Raw genomic sequence first — 19,663 nt, forward strand, 5'->3', positions numbered from 1 at the left:
TGGCAGCCAGAGACCAGTGGTGCTGGCACCTGGATACTTGTCTAAGCATCTTGCTGCCTCTCCCTGCTAGCTAAACCAATGCCTCAGCCCTGAGTTCAAGAGTCTTTTTAAAGGCAACCTTTTGTGGCACCTAGACAGATTGCCCAGGTTTGGAGGACTGTGGAAGAGAGGACTGTGAATAGGGAGGAATTTGACTTGGAGCATTCTAATTTCGTTCCCTCTCTACCAAAATCCTTTCCTACCCTGCTGAGGCACGGGTGGTGGCTGCCAAAAACCAGGTGTGTCTCCATATGGAGGTGTACGGCTCTGGCATGAAGCTGCGGGGGGGGGCAGTAGTGGAGGGCCGGGCGGAGCCTCTCCAGCTGTCCTTCATTCTCCTTCAGGAAGGCTTTTGACTGGTCCCTTCTACGAGACTGGCTTTCCTGTCACGTGGTGTATTAGTCAGCTTTGGTTGCGGTAACAGGCAACTTCAGAATTGCAGTGCCTCATAATGACAAGCATTTATTTCCTGTGGCTAGGTCTGCATGACGGCTGTGGCTCAGCTGGACTTGGCTCGGTTTGGTTTCTGACTGTGCATTGGGTTCCAGCCCGCTCTGAGGGGCTTCTCATGCTGGGGCCCAGGTAAAGGGGCAGGGACTTCTGGGGTGTACCTTTCTAGGCAGGTACAAGAGCACAAGAGGACTGGTGGAAACTTGCAAGACCTCTCAAAGCTTCTGCTCAATACTGGCATACTGTCCCCTCTGTCCACAGCCCATGGGCCAATGCAAGTCATCAACGAGACCAACATCAGTGTGGGGGTGGGCAAGGGAAGCATACTTCTCCTCCCCTGGAGGGAGCATGGGAGGGAAAGAGGAGCATAAATACCACCTGCCATTCAGGGCTTCATAGATTTGAAGACTGAGAGAAGGAAACATAGAAGAGATCATGGGATCAACCTGTATGACTCTTATTTTGAAGTTGAGAGAACTAGGGCTCAGAGAAGGGAAGTGATCGGCTCAGTATTGCTCAGCTGGGATTAGAAGCAAGGTCTCCTGATCGGCAGTCCAGTGCTCTTTCCATTCTCTTCTTGCATCAGAAAGCAGGAGTCTTCGGTGTCCCTTTTGGAACATCTGCAGATGCCATCTGCAACTTTGGGTGCACCTGGGCCCACTTATAGGAAGAGCCCTCACAAACAGACCTGCTCCCTGTGGCTCTGAGCCACCCAGCACCTCTGCTTGTGCCTTCCTGGTGCCCTGGTCCCTCCTGCTCATAATGTCTCCCTCTGAGCAGGACTCCACAGAATCATCTCGTCCTCTGTCTCTTTCTTGGCTCCTCTCCATCTGCCTCCCTCCAACCCACTTCTATCTCTCAAATTCTTTCTCTTCTTTCTCTTCATATATATATGGCACTCAGTCACCCAATTTCTGGAAGAAACACAGTGAGCTAAATATTGAGAGTTTTCATATTGCTTTCCTTCCCTCCAAGCTTTTAAGAAAACATAATTTCCCAGGATGCAAAACCACACCATGATCTGTCCATTCTGCTCTGACAAGCCAGTGACTGCCTGGACATAGCCATTGGACAGGAGCGGGCTGCCTAGGGACCAAGTGCCTTTAGTGCCATCCCAAAGTAGTCAGATATATTTATATTTAGACTAGCTCACCTTTAAAGGGTTTAGACTGCTCTATCATTTTGTTGATTATAACTGGAGCTAATTCAGTTGTCAGACCATTTCCCCAGGGGCAATAATTTTCTTCCCATTTTTCAGATGGGGAAACTGATACTGAAGGATTTGTCCTAGGCTGACTCAGGCAGCAGAGCAGGACTCTCAGTTCAAAGTTTTTCTAGGAGAGGTTATCCATAGGAGAAAATTCTAGGAGACAGAATCAAAAAGAGAGTAATATGTGATCTAAAGAAGAGAGTGGAAGATGATGGACAGTAGTTGAAATGCACAAACAGATTCTTGTGATGGTTGCATTGATGATGTTTTTGATATTGGTGATGATAATCAGCGGTGATGATAATCAGTAGTGATGAAGGTGGTTTCAAGGGTGAAGTTCAGGTATTAGTCATTTATTTCTCTTCTGCAGTGTTCTGGTCAGTTGAGGGAAAACACTCAGTACTGTATAAGTTGTTATAAAGTATCAGCCTCTTAGGGGCTCCCTGGTGGGGACAGTCAGGTGGAGCCTGGAATGTACCAGCAGTGTATTTATTTTTAGGCTTAATTAGACACTTAGACTCACAGAACTACCAGAGAGTACACTTAGCACTAGATTCACTTAGAGGAATTTAGGACAGGAAGCACAACCTCCATAAGGCAAGTCCAGCTTACTTCTGCAGGTGAGTCCTTGCTGTACTCCATAACCTAGTCCAGGGCTAGTCTCAGCCCCCAGACGATAGCTCATGAAGAAAGAGATGAGACCCACAATAGTGGATACAGGATCCACCTTGACATATTTTCCCCACAAAAGTCATGCGTAGTTACAAGTGTCCCTATACTCAGGGACGCCCAAACTACAGCCTCCCACCAGGCATTGATAGTAAAGCAGCCATCAACCAGGGGTTACCTCCACCCTAGGGAATGTTGTAACATGGCTGACACTCCACCTTCATCAGAATTCCAGGGAAACAAGCCAGAATGGCAACCCAGGGTCTGGTTTGTTTTGAGAGAAGGAGCAAGTATGCTTGCTCACCTCTATTCTACCACCTCCTGCCTCTATCCATGAATCTTGACTCTGGCCACACAAACCTGTTTCACTGAACCAATGCAAGACAGAGAAGCTGGAACATGGAAAGAGACCTGGCTAGGTGAGCCAGAAGGAAGCATAATGTGGTCTTCTTACTGCACGAAAATGAACAACATGGATGAGAGTCGCAGGATGGCACCTATATTACTATAGAGGTGGTCATCAGTTTTAAAACTCAGTCAATTAGTTTATTCCTATGGGAAAAGGGAAGTTTCTCTTCCAGAAGTCCTAAGAAAGTGGAAGAAAATGATGTGACAGAGTGGACAGAGGAAGATATGATTCCTTATCAGAAAGTAGATAGAAGTGATAATGGGAGAGGTGACTATTCTCAAGAAATGTTTGTTGAAAAAAAATGTTAAATGAAAAAGTCCATATCTATAGACTCGAGCTCCTTGGATGGATGGAGAAATTCAGTAACTGGATGGAAATTTATCACCAGAAGAGGGAAAATGAGTCTAGCCTTGTGTTAGCTCAAAAGGCTGAGTAAGAAAGGAATAAGACCATCTGTTAAGATGAGTCTTTGGACTTCCTCTATTTTTCAGACACCAAAAACAATTTGTCTATTCCCTAAGACTGTTAAATGGCCTCAGACAGTAAAGAATCTGAGTAAACATGAAATATATAGCTTTAAGTAATCCTTAAAAATAGATTTACCTTTTATCAGAGCAGTGCTCTAAGGGAAAACTCATGGGAGTGGGAAGGACACAGACACTCCATTGGGCACCAGCACCAGCTGAGCAGATATTCTCTGCCATGAAGCCAAGAGGATGCAGTGTATGGGACATGGTCACCTTGCTGCCCACGAAGCCACATCTGCTCCATCCACAGCTATGTCCACCTGGCTGACCTCCAGGGAAGGGCCTTTGGTTCTCACCAAAGAATTTTGCCTGAAATGAGTGCCAGGAAGGTCTGGGTTCTCTGTTGGATGCAGCAAGGGTCCAGGGCTGTGGACAAGGGCTCTAGACTTGGTTATATCAGAAGGTTGTACATTCTGGGAGACAAGCTGCCCTTACATATTAAACGTCTCTTGGGTAGAGTCCTAACTTCCTAGACCAATCCATGCCACTATGAAAACCAAAAATAAGTTGCTGTGGACAGAACAAACCACCAAACACTCCTGCAAGGGCACAGAAGAACTGAGAAAGGGCACAATAACCCTAAAAGATGAGCGGGGTAAGTATTATGATCCATATTTAACAGATGAGGAAAAGCTTAAAGTAATTGTGCTCCAGGTCACATAGCTAAAAAAATGGCAGAGCTGAGAATTAGACCAAAAACCTTGGACTCCAATTCCAGGGTGCTTTCTACTGCCTCTTTTATCTCTGATTGCTCTGTGAAATTGCAAATGCAGAGCTTGGATGGGGAGGCAGGTTGAAGGGAAATTGGTTCAGTAATACCTTGACCCATAAGGTAATGGCTGAGCAATAAGAAATTTAGTGAGTCTTGGCTGCTCCTGTCCTTTATTCAGGGTCTTGGAGGTTAGCCATTGTTGTACCTCCCTTTTGATCGGTGCTATTCTGACACCAACTGAGAGGGAGGCTTAAGAAATAGAGGTAAGGGGCACCTGGGTGGCTCAGTCGGTCAAGTGTCTGCCCTCGGCTCAGGTCATGATCCCAGGATCCTGGGACTGAGCCCCGCATTGTGCTCCCTGCTCTGTGGGGAGTCTGCTTCTCCCTCTCCCTCTGTGCTCTCTCTCTCCCTCTCTCTCTCTCTCAAATAAATAAATAAATAAATAAAATCTTTTAAAAACATAGAATTTAAGGTGAAATTTGGATCATTTGTCTCCCTGTGAGACACTCTGGTGGAAGGAACTTAGGGCAGGGGAAGCTACATGTCCTGGCTAACATGAACTTGGGGAATCCATTCATTCACTAAAAAATATTTATTGAAAGGGCACTCCCAATAAGAGAGTCACTTGCTCTCGGGATCTTACATTTTACTGGGAAGGCAGACAAGTTAATCATTTATCATTTATGAGTCAGAAGGGGCTCAGGATTAGCATCTCCATTCATTCAGTAGCATTTCCTGGCTGTCTGGTTTTGTTCCTAAAATGAGGGAACTTTAATAAAGGAATAAACGAGACACAGTCTTTTCCCTCAAGGAGCTCCCAATCTACAAATAAATCACAACATAGTGGCAGCCAGGATAAGATACAGAGAAATGTGGAACAGAATAGAGAGCAATTAACTCCCTCTTCAAGGAGTCCAGGAAGGCTTTTTGAAGGAAGGAACCCTATCCTTCAGCCATTTTCAAAAGATAGGTCAAAGTTTGTCCAGAAGAGAGGAAAAGAACATTCCAGGCAGAGAGACTAGCATGCGTAGAGGCCAGAGACTTGAGAGAACCAGGGACACTTGGGAAACTCGGAGCAGGTGCGTATGGCTCAGTGTCAAGAGCCAGAGTGGGAAGGTGGGTGATGGGCCATAGGGATGTGGAGGTTGGCAGGAGCCAAATCCCACAGTATCATGAATCATGGGCTAAGCAGCTCAGACTTCAACTTGTTGGTGACAGGGAGGCATTAATAAGATTTTATACCGGAAAGAAGTGTGGTCAGATGTACGTGTGCTTTGCAGAGGCAACTCTGGCAATGATAGGGAGGATGGACTGGAGCTGGAAAGACTAGAGGCAGCGAGGGGCCAGCTGGAAAATGCTTGTAATAGTCTGAGCAAAATGGAAAGAAATGCAAAACAGTGCAGTGGGGAAGACGTGTGTGGGATGACCTTGAGAAGCCCTTAGGATGTGGATAAGATAGGACTGTATGAACTTCTTTGAAGCAAGTAGGAATCCCAGGGTCTGGCTTGAGTGGGGATACCACAGCTGAGCATGAGAATGGGGTTGGCAATGGAGAAGCAAAGGGGAACCAAAGGTAAGTCTTTGGCAAAAGCACCAAACAAAAGGCCCATCACAAGCCTAAAATCCAGGCAGTGAGATAAGAGGCAGCTCCTAAGCAAAGAGTTTGCAGTAAAAGAAAAGCAAGACGCATGGAGTACATTATGGGCTGCAAAGAGGGGAAGGCATTGCCAGGAAAGAGTCTCTGTGGGGGTAGAAAGAAAGAAAGGGCCTTCCTCTACTAACAGGTGGCCTCCTGTTAGTAGAGGAAGATTTGAGGGCATTGGACCAGTTCTGATGAGGATTGGTGACTAATGAGAAGGCGGGGAGGGAGGTAAGGAAAGCCTTCTGTAGGCAGTTGGATCATAAAACTTGAACACGGGTTTGGGGGTCAACAATAAGAGGGGGTAAAGCTGTAGGTTTTGGCAAGACAACTTAGAAGGAGCATTCAAAGAGTAGGTGGCTAAGGATGGAGACCTAGGGACCATTATACGCTTAAAAGATGGATGAAGACAGAATGAGAAAAACAGGAGGGAATGGGTCACAAAACCCAGGACGGTGGGTTTCTGGAGTGGCAGGAGGGTGCCACCTAAGGGTCTGGATCACATGTTGCTCAGTTTCTTACTAACCTTGAGACCTTGCGTGATTTGCATAACCACTCTCTGCTTCCCTTTTCTCATCTGTGAAATGGGATAATAACACCATCTTCAGAGCATTGTTGAAAGGACTGAATACGATGGCGTGTGGAAAGGAGCAGGCATTCATAAAATCAGTGACCAGGCTGGGAGACACTTGATCTGGGTAGATTCCCCCTTGGAGTGGGCACTCAATAAAGGTTTGCAGAAACTGTTAAAACCAGAAGCTAGTCACAGCCTAGGAAGCCTGACCCCGTGTCTTCACATAATTGAGAGTCTGCTGTTATATGGAGCAGTGCCTCTTCTTGAAGGTTTTTAGTTCCCTCACGCATGTCCCCTCAATGAGAAGATCTGATTACATAGAATGTCCTCCCACCACCTGCCTCCTCTTCCGTCATCATTAATGATGGTGGCTGCCCAAGCAGAAAAGCTGACAGAGCCTCCCAGCAAACAAATGGGACAGTCTCTGCTCCAGTGGGTCAAGTTATTAGGATTTAACAAGAGCAAATTAATTAAGGTCTTTGGCACCAAAAACATTTTTTTTTCACTCCACAGACTCAAGAGATTGGCCACCAAAAAGTCAAATCTGCAAAAAAAATGAGGACCTCATCGTTATCACGTTTGTTTTTAACTTGTGAGTGGGATGTGGTCAGGGAAAGAAAGGAGAGCATTTCCGAGATTGTTTCAAATCTTTAAAACTGTGGACTATGGTAATTTACAAAATTATAGAAAATCTTTTGTTAAAGCTTCCTCTGTCTGCTATTCATTGAGGTTCTTTCCTATAATTTAGAGATACCTGGTGCCTGCCGTCTGAGATAAAGGAATTCAAATTCCAATTTATAGTAAGTGGGCAAAGGGTGGGAGCAGCAGGGCTACAAAAACATGATTTTTCAAACTTAATTTTAATTCACATTAAAAAACACTTACCTGGCACAAAGATCCCTTCCTTTCTTCCTTCCCTTGGGCTAGAAAAGACGCCATCTGTCAAACCTTTTAATTCCCTGACTGATAAACTGAAAATATGGGGAAGGCAGCCTGGTACCCCAGAAGAGCCTAGGAAGTAGAAAATCTAGGTCTGAAGACTAGATTTGCCACCACTTCTGTGACCTTGGGCAAGTTACTTCTTTTTATAGTTCAGTTAAGTCCTCTATAACATGAGACGGTTGAACCTGATAACTTGCAAGGTACTTCTAGGTCTGACATTCTAGGAGTTTGAAATCACTTCCATTGTAAGAAGACGTCATAATTCTCAGAGGCTGACCACTGTGGCAGTGGGGGGATTCCCAATCATGTTGGCTAGACCAAACAACTGATAAGCGTCAGCCATGTAAATGGGGAGGATGATGTCCAGTCTGTGTTCCATTAAATGCATATGGCTTATCCAACTCTCCAGATTAACTGTTAACTCATATTCTGCCCACCCCCTGCCTCCCCCAACCGACCAGGGCTTCCTATGCAAGGCCCGGTCTCTCCACCTCTAAATGCTAGCTGCTCGGTAAGTGCAGGTGACTGACTTGGAAGCAGACACGCCAAGTGAGCACTGTCCCCCTCAAAGGAGACCCCTTGGGAGGCACTTCATTTCTTCCAGTGTGTGGACGGGGCTCAAATAGTTTAGGAACACCTCTTGGGAACTATCTTCAGTGCCTACAGCACAGTCTTGGGAATAGCTTCAGGAGTCGCATGTCTGTCCATTGACAGTGGGTCTATAGCTAGAAAAAAAAACCAATCTAGTAAATAAGGTGGCTGCTTGAGCCAAGTAATATATTTTGGGGGAAAACATGAAACATGCATATATATTGCATATATATATATATATATATGCATCTGCTGGAGTTACTCTAACTAAATACCCTAACTAAAATACCTGTAGTGCTAGGGTAGGGGCCACAAGCAAAAAGCAGCTTTCGGTTCAATGGGATGTTTATATATATATATATATATATATATATATATATATATAAAATTCCGGTAGCTTAATGCAGTAGAAGCTCCTGATCAGTGGGGAGGTTCTCCTCCACACAGAGACTCAGGGACCCAGGCTCCTTCCATTTTGTGACCACAGTCCCCTAGGCTTTTGAATCTTTTATTTTCAGCTAATAGAAAATAAGAGCAAGCATGGATAAAGCACACACACACACACACACGCACACACACACACACACACCCCCCACATACTTTCCCCCTCAGTACCCATTCTTAAACCTCAGCCTGACTCATGCTCACATGCAGTCCTGGTCACCCAGCTCCCCGTGGGTGCAAAGTGGTGAAATGTCATTCTTTCTCAGTGGCAACTCTGTACCAAGGAAGAGAAGAGTGGGGTTTTGGTGGACAGTCAATCATGTCCGTCAAAGGTTATGTCATTGAGAAATTTCCAGAAATGCTCTGCACTAGGATAGCCTAAGAAACAATAGCCCAGTTCCCAAGCGTAGTCTTTTTTTTTTTTTTTAAGATTTTTAAGATTTTATTTATTTATTTGACACACAGAGAGAGAGCACAAGCAGGGGGAGCAGGAGAGAGAGAAGCAGGCTTCCCTCTGAGCAGGCAGCCCAATGCGGGGCTCCATCCCAGGACCCTGGGATCATGACCTGAGCTGAAGGCAGACTCTTAACCAACTGAGCCACCCAGGCGCCCCCCCAGGATAGTCTTTTAAAATCCTGGGATTTTAAACTCTTTTTAGATATAGAATTCTGGCACATTTGTTTAAAGAAACTACTTTTGTAACTTTAACATAACTCCTTTAAGATGAAATCATGTGAAACTTATTTCATAATGATGATAATAAAATCATAACTAAAATTTACTATTTGCTATACACCAAACACTGTTAAAAAGTGCTTTATGTGCATTGTCTTATTTACTCCCTACAACTTTACGATGTAGTTACTATTAAAATGCTCATTTTCCTGATAAAAAAAATTAAGGCTAAGAGGTAATCACCCAAGGTCATACAACTAGAACCCAGTTTCGTCTGATTTCAAAGCCCACATCCTTAACCACTTGGTTATAACGCTGTAACACATTTTTTAAATGCATAGCACAAAAGACATCTTATTGTGAATTGAAATAGAAATTGTATATACAGACTATAAAAAAATTATCTCCTCCATAGCTGCTTTCCCTGGGGGAGCCCACGACCTGGAGCATGGAGGAGGAAGGAGCCCAGACACATGGCACCGTTCTGTTTCAAATGAACCTAAGTTTATGTCCCACTACCTGTACAAGCTGTGTGTCTTTGGGCAAGACACTAAGCCTCTCTGAGCTCAGTTTCTCCTTCGTCAGGTGGAGACAATACCACCTACCTCATGGGACTTCTGTGAGATGTAGACTATATTTGCAAAGCCCTTTTAGAGCAACAGAACATAGGAAGCATTCCCTAAGTACTGCCATCACCATCGCCTTCATTACCATGACCTGCACCATCATCGCCCAGAGTGCCTGAGAAATGCAATTCTGTCTGTGTCTTTCCAGATAGTGATAGCTCTGAGCTTTTAGAGAACCGCCACAGGAAAAAAAAAAAAAAAAAGCCCACAGTATCTTGGGACATAGCTTCATGCACACACTTCCAGGAATGAACCCGTCACTTGTACCAATGCCCGGATATTTGGGGCTCCAGGAATATTTCTCTTCCCTACCCAGTCCTACTGAGTTAAGCTCATTCATTCATTTCAAGGAGTCTCAGCACTCTTAATGATTTTCTAGCCAAGGTCTTCTCACAGGTCTCTGCAATGCCTTGAGTGGGCAGAGGGGCCGGGATGATTCTGGCTCTGATATGTTTAGAGACATCCTGGACAGCTTGACCAAGGTCAACCAGTCCAGCAAGGACCCTGCTGGGAAGGGAATTCTAATAGAAGTCGCCTCCAAGGCGACAGCCCCTCTCTGGACACTGGCAAGGCATCAATGGGATGGAAACACAAGAGGAAGGTGGCTTTGTTTCACCCACATTGAAAGCTTTCAGTGTCCTCTGTCTTTTGGGTCTTTATTGCTGAAAGAGTAACCCAAACTAAGCCCCAAAGCATCTGGGTCAAGGTGAGCCTGCCCAAAGGAGGCCCATGGATCCATATCTCACCACCTCCTCAGAGGGGCTCCCAGGAGCACAGCCTGGCTACACTTGCGAGGGGCATGAAGCTATGACCGTGGAGATGGCCAATACCATCTCATGACAGCACCTCCTAACCCTCGGCCCCCCAACACTAGCTGGTTAGATTGATTTCTTTCCCACGCTTGCCGGATAAGTTCTTCAGTGCAGGTTCTGACAGGGCTGGGCCCTCGAGGGGTAGCATCGGGAAGCTGAGCTTGGCAGTGGTGGGGCTTCAGGGTGAAGTCTTGCCCCACAGCTGTCTGACAGCAGGTGACTCTGCAGGCAGGGAGCATCCCTCCCCCGGCACTGCTGAAGGCTCTTGGGGGTGGGAGAGGAGACGGGAGTGGAGGCTGGTCACCACATCTGCAGAATCAGTTGGCCCCTAGAGCTCCTCTCAGCTCCAGCATCTTATTCATCTATAAACAGTGACTCAGACTGAGGATTGGGAAGGGCAGTTAGGAGTCGGAAGAGCAGGTGTTTGCGCTTGGGAAGGGCGTTGGCGATAAAGGAGGAGGAAAAGATACGAGTGGGCTTTTTCTGTCCTATAACTTCTACCCCCACCCCCACAATAATCAATATCACATGGCTTTGCATGTTAAATGTGTGCCTGGCACAGCACCAAGCAAGAGCACACAGGACTCATTACCTCCTTTAATCTCCTAACAACCTATAAGCAAGGAGGTATCAGTCCCAGTTTACTGAAGAAGAACCTGAGGCTTGGGAAGAGGAAATAACTTGCCTAAAATCCATAGGGCGAGTAAGTGGCAGACACTCTGAATGTCCAGTGCGTGTTCATTGGCGAGGTGCCTCTGAACTGTGGGACCCAAAGTACTCCGAGTCTAGAAGGGAAATATCCATTTCTTTAGTTGCCTCACATTTCCATGTCTGTCCCATCTGGAGCTAGAGTATTTTTTAAAATTACCTATAGCTCTCGGGGCCTCTGGGTGGCTCAGTGGGTTGAGCATCTGACTTGGTTTCGGCTCAGGTCACGATCTCAAGATGGTGAGATCGAGCCCCGAGTCGGGCTCCATGCTCAGTGGGGAGTCTGCTTGGGATTCTTTCTCTCTCTCCCCTTTTCCCTTCCCCTCCGCTTGTACTCTCTCTCTCTCTCTCTCTCTCAAATAAATAAAACTTTTAAAAAAGTACCTTTAACTCTTTATTTGACCAAAAGTTAGAGCCTTCCATGAGGCAGTAGGCCAGAACAAGGACCATGTTCTAGGCAGTGCTACTCAAGTGTGTGGTCCACACACAGGCAGCATCGGCTTAGGAACGCAAATCCTTAGGCCTCATCCAAGACCTACTGATTCAGACTCTCTGGAGGTAGAGCCCGGGAATCCGTGTTTTAATAAGCTCCTTGGCTGATTCTGATGCATAGTAAAGTTTAAGAAGCACAGTTGTAGACTTGTCTGTAACTTTTTTGCCACTTAAATCATGGTACCTGCAGGAGATGAGAGGTGGGAAGGAAGATTTGGACATTGCTGAGGGGACCAGAAGCTTCTCTGCAGACTTCTCAGTTAGCCTTGGCCTGTTAACTCCATATGTGATAAGAACCAGTTTTTTTGTTCCATCACAGGTGTTCAGAGAAGCAAATAGTAGGTACTCAGGAAATATTACCTAAATAGAATTAAATTGTATCTCACTGCTTTGGACACAGCAAGAGCCAATGGGCAGAATTCAGCAAGGCAGGATTGGGATGCTGATCCCAACCAAGGATTGAGGACTCCCTGACAGCCCTGGGTCAGTGGTGAGTTAGGGGCAGGAGGAGCCAAGCAGACAGGACCACCCACTCACAGTGGCCACTTTCCCTCCCTCCTTGTGGGCTAACCAAAGGGCCACTTCAGCAGGAGGCCAGTGGGAAGAGATATGATGGCAAGCAAAGTGTTCTGAGAGTTATGGAGCCTCCGGCGATGTGAGGAAGAGTTGCCCCCAAAGGTGGAGAGATGTCAGGGAGATGAAGGTGGCAATTTTCTGGAACTGGATTTCCCACAAATACAGCCCAGGATTGGCCACCTTGTAGGTGGTTATGAGGTCACTGTTAAATGAAACAGAAAACACTAGAGAAGGACCCAATCAAAACATACTGAATTTCTGGTACTGCCATGCATTCTAATGGTCCATCTTCTTCTATTGCTTCTCTGCCTCCCTTCACCAACAGCTTGCTTTCTTCCTACTCTAACTTCAGCCTCAATCTCCATCCACCACCATTTCTAACCCAACCTCTCTTCCTTCCTTCCTTCCTTCTCTTCAACTTCCCTATTTTCGCCTGTCCCAATCCGATGAGCCCTACCCACCTTCCTCCGTTTTTGTTTTGTTTGTTTTGTTTTTATTCTGCCATCCAAGGAATCAATAAGTAATTTGTAGAACAGGAAGCAGAGGGAGAGCTAAGGGGAGTGGATGGGAATGAGGTAGTTGTGCTTTTCCCATTTTTGCCCAACAAGCATTATCCACAAAAACAGGTGCACCTTCCCCCCTTCAGCCATCTATTCATTAAAGTGGTTTAATTACTTCCTGAACACTAGACAGTTAGATAATTAGAAGGCGGCATTCAGACCAAAATTTTAAGCCACCCTCTTCAATCAGGGTAAAATTGTCTGATCGAGAAGCTAATTAAGAATCAAGTGTAGTGGCTGTTATTGGAAAGAGTTAGTTTGGGGCTTCAAAAGATTCTGCTTCTCTCTCCCCGAGGTCCCCATCTCCTCCATCATCAGCAAGGCTTTGTTAAGCTCCAGCTACTGTGTTGGCTGCCCAGCCCTCAACCATTCCTGGTCTCTGTCCTCAAGGGGCTAACAGTCCAGGGAAAAGAGCATTGCAATGTTCAGATAGGCTTGTGGAAATAATGAACACAGGACACATATTCACAAGGTTGAAGGAAGTGACTGGGGCAGGGTGATGAGACAGGGGGCAGAGAGGTCTCCTTGTTCAGGGTTGGGCAGGCCATATGAAGGGGTCCATTGGTGGTCTTTGGGAGATTTATGAACCCCTAGATTCATCTGTGTGGTTTTTGTTCCAGGGAGATGGTCCTTAACTTTCATCAGATCCTCAAAGTGGCACATGACCCAAGAGATTAGGAACAACTGGGCCACAGGGAGACTGTCTCTCTAAGGAACACTTGGAAACTTGTTGCCAGAGGGCAATCTCAGGAACTGTTGTCACACTAGAGGAAAGAGTGCCAGTGGGTGGCTATCTTGTCTCATAGAATCACAGTATGTTCAAGGTTGGAGAAGCTTTGAGATGTTTCCATTCCGTCTCTGCTTGACACCGAGGAGGCTGAAGTGACTCATGGCTATTTGCTCCTGTGAGTCAGCTCTTCCTCACCCCCCGCCCCCCACCCCCGCCCCCGAGGCCAGGCCGTCAGCCACCCCTCCACTGACAGTTGCTGCAGGGTGAATGCCGAGTCTTCTCACTCCCCATCACGGGGCCCAGCCCCCCAGACCACCCTCATGATATGGACAATTACCACTTTCCTATTGTGCACTTTCTTTAACTGGCCCCATCTTCCCAGCCCTTCCTCCGGACCTCATGATCCATCACTAGCAACTTCTTCTGTGAGTGTTCCTTTCACTGAAACAGCTATCTTCTGAGGACACTGTTTCTTGCTGTCTCAAGTGGTAGCTGCTTTTTCTCCCACATACTGTATTCTACAGGGCCTGGAGGTAAGGTCCACATCCTCTTTGCTCCCCATTACTGCTTCCAAACCGCCTCTCTTCCCTTATCCTTCAGAAGTCCCAGCCCCTTGCAGTGCATGCATCATATTTGACTTCCCCTTTCCCCTTCTTTATGCTATTGGCTGCTGGCTGCCTACTCACTCCTCACATTCCTAGGGGCCCCTGGTTCATACACTCCCTCCCACCATTCCTGTCTTTAGCGTCTCTGTGATCGGTGGCTCTCAGCAGAGGTGGTACCATCTCCTAGGGGCATTTTGCAAATCTCTGAGGTTTTTTGTTTGTTTTCTAATGTAGTTGTTGTGCCCCAGAATTTGTTTTGAAATTTATATTGCTTAGTTATAAATGACTTCTCCTGTTGTTGTTGTTGTTGTTGTTGTTGTTGTTGTTTTAACGTTATCTGTTTAGGGCATTTTTTTAAAAAAAGAAATCATGGTAGCTTATTTTATCTTGTGAATTTCACTTCAGGATAAGTAAGAAAGGGGATATTAAACTATATTTGTTTTAAAAGGGGGCATTTGGTCTGATAGCACTGAGGATGGTTGATGCAGATAATCTGTCCAACTCCTTGGCTACCTCATTACTCCACAGGCCTTTTCCTTTAGCCCATCTCAGCCCCTGCCCAAGCAGACGTTCCCTAGACCTCATCATCACCAAGAACCACACCACTTCCAAAGTCTGGGTTTAAACATCCTACTCTCTGAGCATCACTCCCCTTCGCCGTCCTTGTAGATCACTGACTCTAGCAATTCTGTAACTTCAAAGAGACCTCTTGGCATTGACCCGACCACTTTCCATTTTTCCTTATCCCTTTTGTGTCTCACTTTCCTTCTCCCCAGCCTAGACTCCATGGGCCAGTGTGATAACTACTCCCTTGCAAACATCCATCATTCCCATTGTCCTCTCTTATGTCTCGCTTGCCTGAGAAAAGTCCATTCTGATTAAACTCAACTTTCCTACTCCATAAGTGCACCTAGAAGGCAGTTGAGGGTATGGAGAAAAGCCGCACAACTCATTTCAAATTTGTGGCCACAAATATCAAATGGACACTCAACACTGTCAGACAGTTCTTTTACATCTCCTTTGTAAATTCAGTCTCCCATTTTCCACCGTAATCATGTCCCACTTTTTCTTCTCTCCACAAATCTTCAACACTTCCTCCTGCATCCCTTCCATCTTCGCTAATGACATAGAAGAGACAGAGGCACTTGGATGAGAACTACCTGATTTTCACATCTACCATCCTCCCTCCACTTGTGCTTACTAAGCCAATGGCACTCCTCATTCCATCTGAGCTGCCCTTTCAATGGAATTTGAGAGTTAGCACGCTCTCTTTCTTGAAACATATTCTTCTCTAGACTTCTGGGTCTACACACTTGCTGGTCTTGCTTCTATACCACTTATTGCTCCTTTAGAGCCTCCTTTGCTGGCTCTACCTCCACCAAACCTCTATACATGAGAAGACCCAGGAATCTGTCATTGGCCCCCTTCTCTTATCTGTCTACCTTCTCTCCCCAGGAGATCTGGGCCATTCCTAAGGCTTCAGATTCTACCTCTACACTGATGACTTATACCTCCTGGGCAGACCTCTCCCTAACCTCAGACTCATATGTCCAACTGCCCACCTGGACCTTCCAGTGAGATTTCTATCAGACATCTTAAATTACCATAACCAAAATACAACTATTAATCACTGTGGTGGGCTGGATAATGGCCCCCAAAGACATCCAGGTCCTAATCCCTGGAAACTGTTAATCTTACCTTATATGGCAAAAGGGACTTGAAGATGTGAGTAATTTAAGAATCGTGACATAGGGAGAGAATCCTGGATTATTTGGGCAGACCCAATGCAATCACAAGTGTTCTTATAAGAGCGAGGCAGAGAGAGACATTGACAGAAGAGTAGGAGATATGACATTGGACAAAGAGGTGGAGCGATGTAGGGAAGAGACAGGTAATGCAGGCGACTTCTAGAAGCTTAAAGGCAAGGAGATGAATCCTCCTCTCAAAGCCACCAGAAAGAACCAGTCCTCTGACACCTTCACTTTAGACTTCTGTCTCCAGAACTATAAGAGAATACATGTGTGTTATTTTAAGCCACTGTGTGGTCATTTGTTACAGCAGCAATAGGAAACTGATATAGTCATGACCACAGCCACACAAATTCATACCCCCTACCCTCCCGCTGTCCACGTATTAGTAAATGGCACGGCCACGAAAAGCTCCTGAGCTGTCCAGATTTTTCTCTTGACTCACACCTTACCTGTCAGCAAGTCTGTGAGCACTACCTCTACATATACCCTGACCACACAATTTCTCATGGAATCCACTGCTATAACCCTAGTCTAGGCCACCATCCCTTCCTGCTTGAATCACTACATCCTTTCCTGCTTGAATCACTACATCCCTTCTTGCTTGAATCACTACATCACTTCCTGCTTGGTCCCCTGCTCCTATTCGTTTCCCTCATCCAGTTCCACAGGATCGAGAATGAACTTTCTGAAAGGTAAACCAGATCACATCACCCCGTCCCTCCCATTAAAACCCTTCAGGGGCTTCCCATTATACTTAGGATAAAATAAAAATCCCTTGCCTTGGCCTATAAGGCCTTATCATATTGACCTCTGCCCTACTTTATCTCTCTTTGTACTTCCCACTCATCACTGCACCCTGGCCACACTGACCTTCTTCCTGACCCATGTGCATTCCGTTCCCACCTGCTGACCTTCACACTTGCAGTTCCTATCACTAACATGCCGCTCTGCAGATCTTTGCATGGTCCCCTCCTCATCTTTAACATGTCAATGTAAATATCACCTCCCCGCAAAAGGCCTTTCCCGCCTCCCTCTTGATAAAGCAGGACCCTCAGTGTCTGCAGCCAGTTTCTATTTAACCCTATTTTATCTTCCTTGTAGCATTTGTCAGCACCTGAGATAGTCTCATGGGTTTGGTTATGTGTCGGCTTCGTGTCTCTCCACTAGAATATCAGCTCTGGGAAGGCAGGACTCTGGTGTCCTGCTCACTGCACCAGCCCCAGTGCCTGGAACAGAGTAGGCACATAACCCATCTTGATCTGCCTGGTTGTGTGGCGTGGCTTCTTTCTGGCTCTACACTGCTTCTGGCCAGTATAGCTGGGTCCAAGTCCTCTCTCCCAGGGGTGTAGTTCAGTAGCACTGGGCTATTTGTTAAGTAGCAGAGAGTTAACCAGTGGAATTCCAGACATCATTTGGCAGGTACGGAATGCCCATGGTCCTGTTCATGGTGCCTTTGAGAGCACACAGTTCATTCAACATCTGCCAAGTGCCAGGTGCCACGGCTAACGTGGTAGAGGGAGGAAAATACATTTCTACCATGCCTCAGTGGATGATGATTTGGGGTTTTGTCAAGCCAAGAAGTGGGAGGGGTGGAGGAAAGGTAGGCAAAGGCGTTGCCCGTAGGCACGCAACCATTTCATGAACTAGGTATGGCGGCCTTTCACCTTCCCCTTCTGAGGACAAATAGAGCCTAGGAATACAGGGATGGTAGGCCTGTGGCTCAGAGCTGAAAGGGAGGTTTGAAAAGAACAAATCAAACCCACAACAAATCCAGCTGGCTCCAACTTCTCTCTCGGTAGATACGCGCAGGGAGACAGTTTTTCCGGCAGTGACCTTCGGTCTCTTACTCGGCCTTTGCTTTCCTCTCTCCCTGGCGCCACAGGTCTCATCGTGCACGAGGGACCCTCCGTGTACCGCATCTTTAAACGCTGGCAGGCTGTCAACCAGCAGTGGAAAGTGCTAAACTATGACAAGACGAAAGACCTGGAGGATCAAAAGTCGGGAGGCAGGACAAACCCCCGGACCTCCTCAGCCACCCAGGCTAATGCCCCCTCCTCGGAAGAGGAAGCTGGGGGCACCCCGGGCCCTGAAGAAGGCCCTGCCCGGGCGGCCAGCCATCCCTCAGGCCCTCTGTCCGATCACCACTGTGCTTACACCATCCTGCACATCTTGAGTCACTTACGACCTCATGAACCGCGGAGCCCCCAGGGCGGGAGCCGGGAGCTCGTCATGAGGGTCACAACAGTGTGAGAGGAGACACCTGAAAGGGAGGCCGTGACCTTGCACAGAGATGGGGAGGCGGGGCCGGGAAGGGGCTGGGCCGGGCGGGGCCGCAGTCTGGGAAGCAGGTGTGGGGAGGCCTGGGGGCACCCCAGGCGCCAGAGCAGAGGGCAGGCAGAGGGTGGTGGGTCTTGAGGGGGCCCTGGAGGCAGGATCAGAGCTGGAGTGAGTGAGGCTGGTGTCCAAAGAGCTTTTGTGATTCCAATCAGTCAAGCCCAGTCTCCCACAAGAGCAAGAACTCCAGGACAAACTCAACAAGGAAGTGCAATCCAGCCGGAACCGAAGGAAACACAACAACAATCCTGGATGTGCCCATGCACAAAACACCTGGGAGAAGTGGGGGCTGGGCGAAGTGGGGGCTGGGGGAAGGCACAGCCGCTGAGTTGGTGGTGGTGATGCCCCTGTGTGCACCAGGGCTGGGGAGGAAAAATGCAAAGGGTGCACGAAGGAAAAGCACTGTGGCCTGCCTTGTTTTCCCCTCGAGTTTGCTTTTGTTTCTCCCGGGGCTGTGTTTGGGGCCGTGGTGGGGAGGGAGAGGGATGGGTGTGGGCTGGCAAGGATGACAGGCAGCATTGGTGGCCCCTGGGCTCATCTGGGTGGGCAGGATTCCTGACTCAGATGGCTTTAGGGACTCTGGGGTCCTGTGCAGGGAGGGAGATGTTGGAGTGAGCCCCCAGAGGGACGGCGATTTCAGCTTCTCCCAATTTCAGAGGGGTTCAAAGAGGGCTTAGGTTTGGAGATGGGTGTCTTTTCGTGCCCTTGTTACTTTATTTTATGGTGGTTTGGCTCAAAGATGTTTACAGGAAACACACACACAACTAGAGAAAAGTACAGATTTCCCATGGGCATCTCAAGCACAGTCCTGCTGCTGTGGCTTCAGCCTTCAAAACTGTCAATCCAGGAGTGACTTTCCCGACTCCCCAACCCTGCCCGTGGCCAGGACACGCTCAATGTCATGCCTTCTCCTGATTTGGAGCATGCAGAGACCCAGGGTTCCCCAAGGGCAGAGCACCTCCCACCCAGGGTCTCCCAGGATAGCTGCTGCAGCGGATGAGAGGAAGTTGGCTGGACATGCCCCCCAGGAGTGGAGTGGAGACCAATCTAAGTATTCCCTGCAAATTGGGACCCTCCCCCGAGGGCAGTCATCCCTCAGTGCTACAAACTCCCTGGTCCCTCCCATGCAGCTAGGCAGGGTGCTGGGACCCTGGCAGGGAGCACTGCCCTTGAGCCTGCCTGCTGGCTCCTGGGACCTTGCCAGGAAGACCACAGGGGGGTGGTCACCTGCAGAGTTTCCCATTGTCAATGCACAATGGCCGTGCCATCCATGGGTATTAAAGGGACACTGTCAAGTACTTTTTTAAACTAGTTTTTAGGGTTTTTTAAAACTCTCTGTTGTTTGTATTATTCTCTTAAAAGCTTGAAAATAAAATTTCTTTCCCTATCATTAGTGTCCTTTTCCATACGGGAGTTTTTCCTCCCTTCCTCCAGCTGACCCCCTGTGGCATCGTGTTGACTCCCCTCTCTTCGTCGGCTCCACCCTGAGTGTCTTCTTCCTTGCAAGAAATCAGTTTTCTCTGAGGGCCCAGAGGGGGCAGGTGTGTGTGTGTGTGTGTGTGTGTGTGTGTGTGTGTGTGTGTGTGTG

The 19,663-nt window shown here is 47.4% G+C and overlaps 1 protein-coding gene across 1 annotated transcript in view; it reads left to right on the plus strand.

The window, feature by feature from the left end:
* The window catches only part of MARCHF4 (membrane associated ring-CH-type finger 4), a 106,582-nt gene extending 87,130 nt beyond the window's left edge, over nt 1–19,452 (plus strand). Inside the window, exon 4 of the mRNA XM_025887012.2 lies at nt 17,624–19,452. Within this exon, the coding sequence (XP_025742797.1) occupies nt 17,624–17,991 (368 nt within the window). The 3' untranslated portion in view covers nt 17,992–19,452. The remainder of the gene's footprint in view (nt 1–17,623) is intronic.
* The last annotated feature ends 211 nt before the right edge of the window (nt 19,453–19,663 follow it).

Source organism: Callorhinus ursinus, unplaced genomic scaffold (assembly GCF_003265705.2).
Source record: "Callorhinus ursinus isolate GAN/ISIS: 27379988/994484 unplaced genomic scaffold, GSC_fseal_2.0 scaffold2, whole genome shotgun sequence".
In the NCBI taxonomy this organism is placed as follows: Eukaryota; Metazoa; Chordata; class Mammalia; order Carnivora; family Otariidae; genus Callorhinus; species Callorhinus ursinus.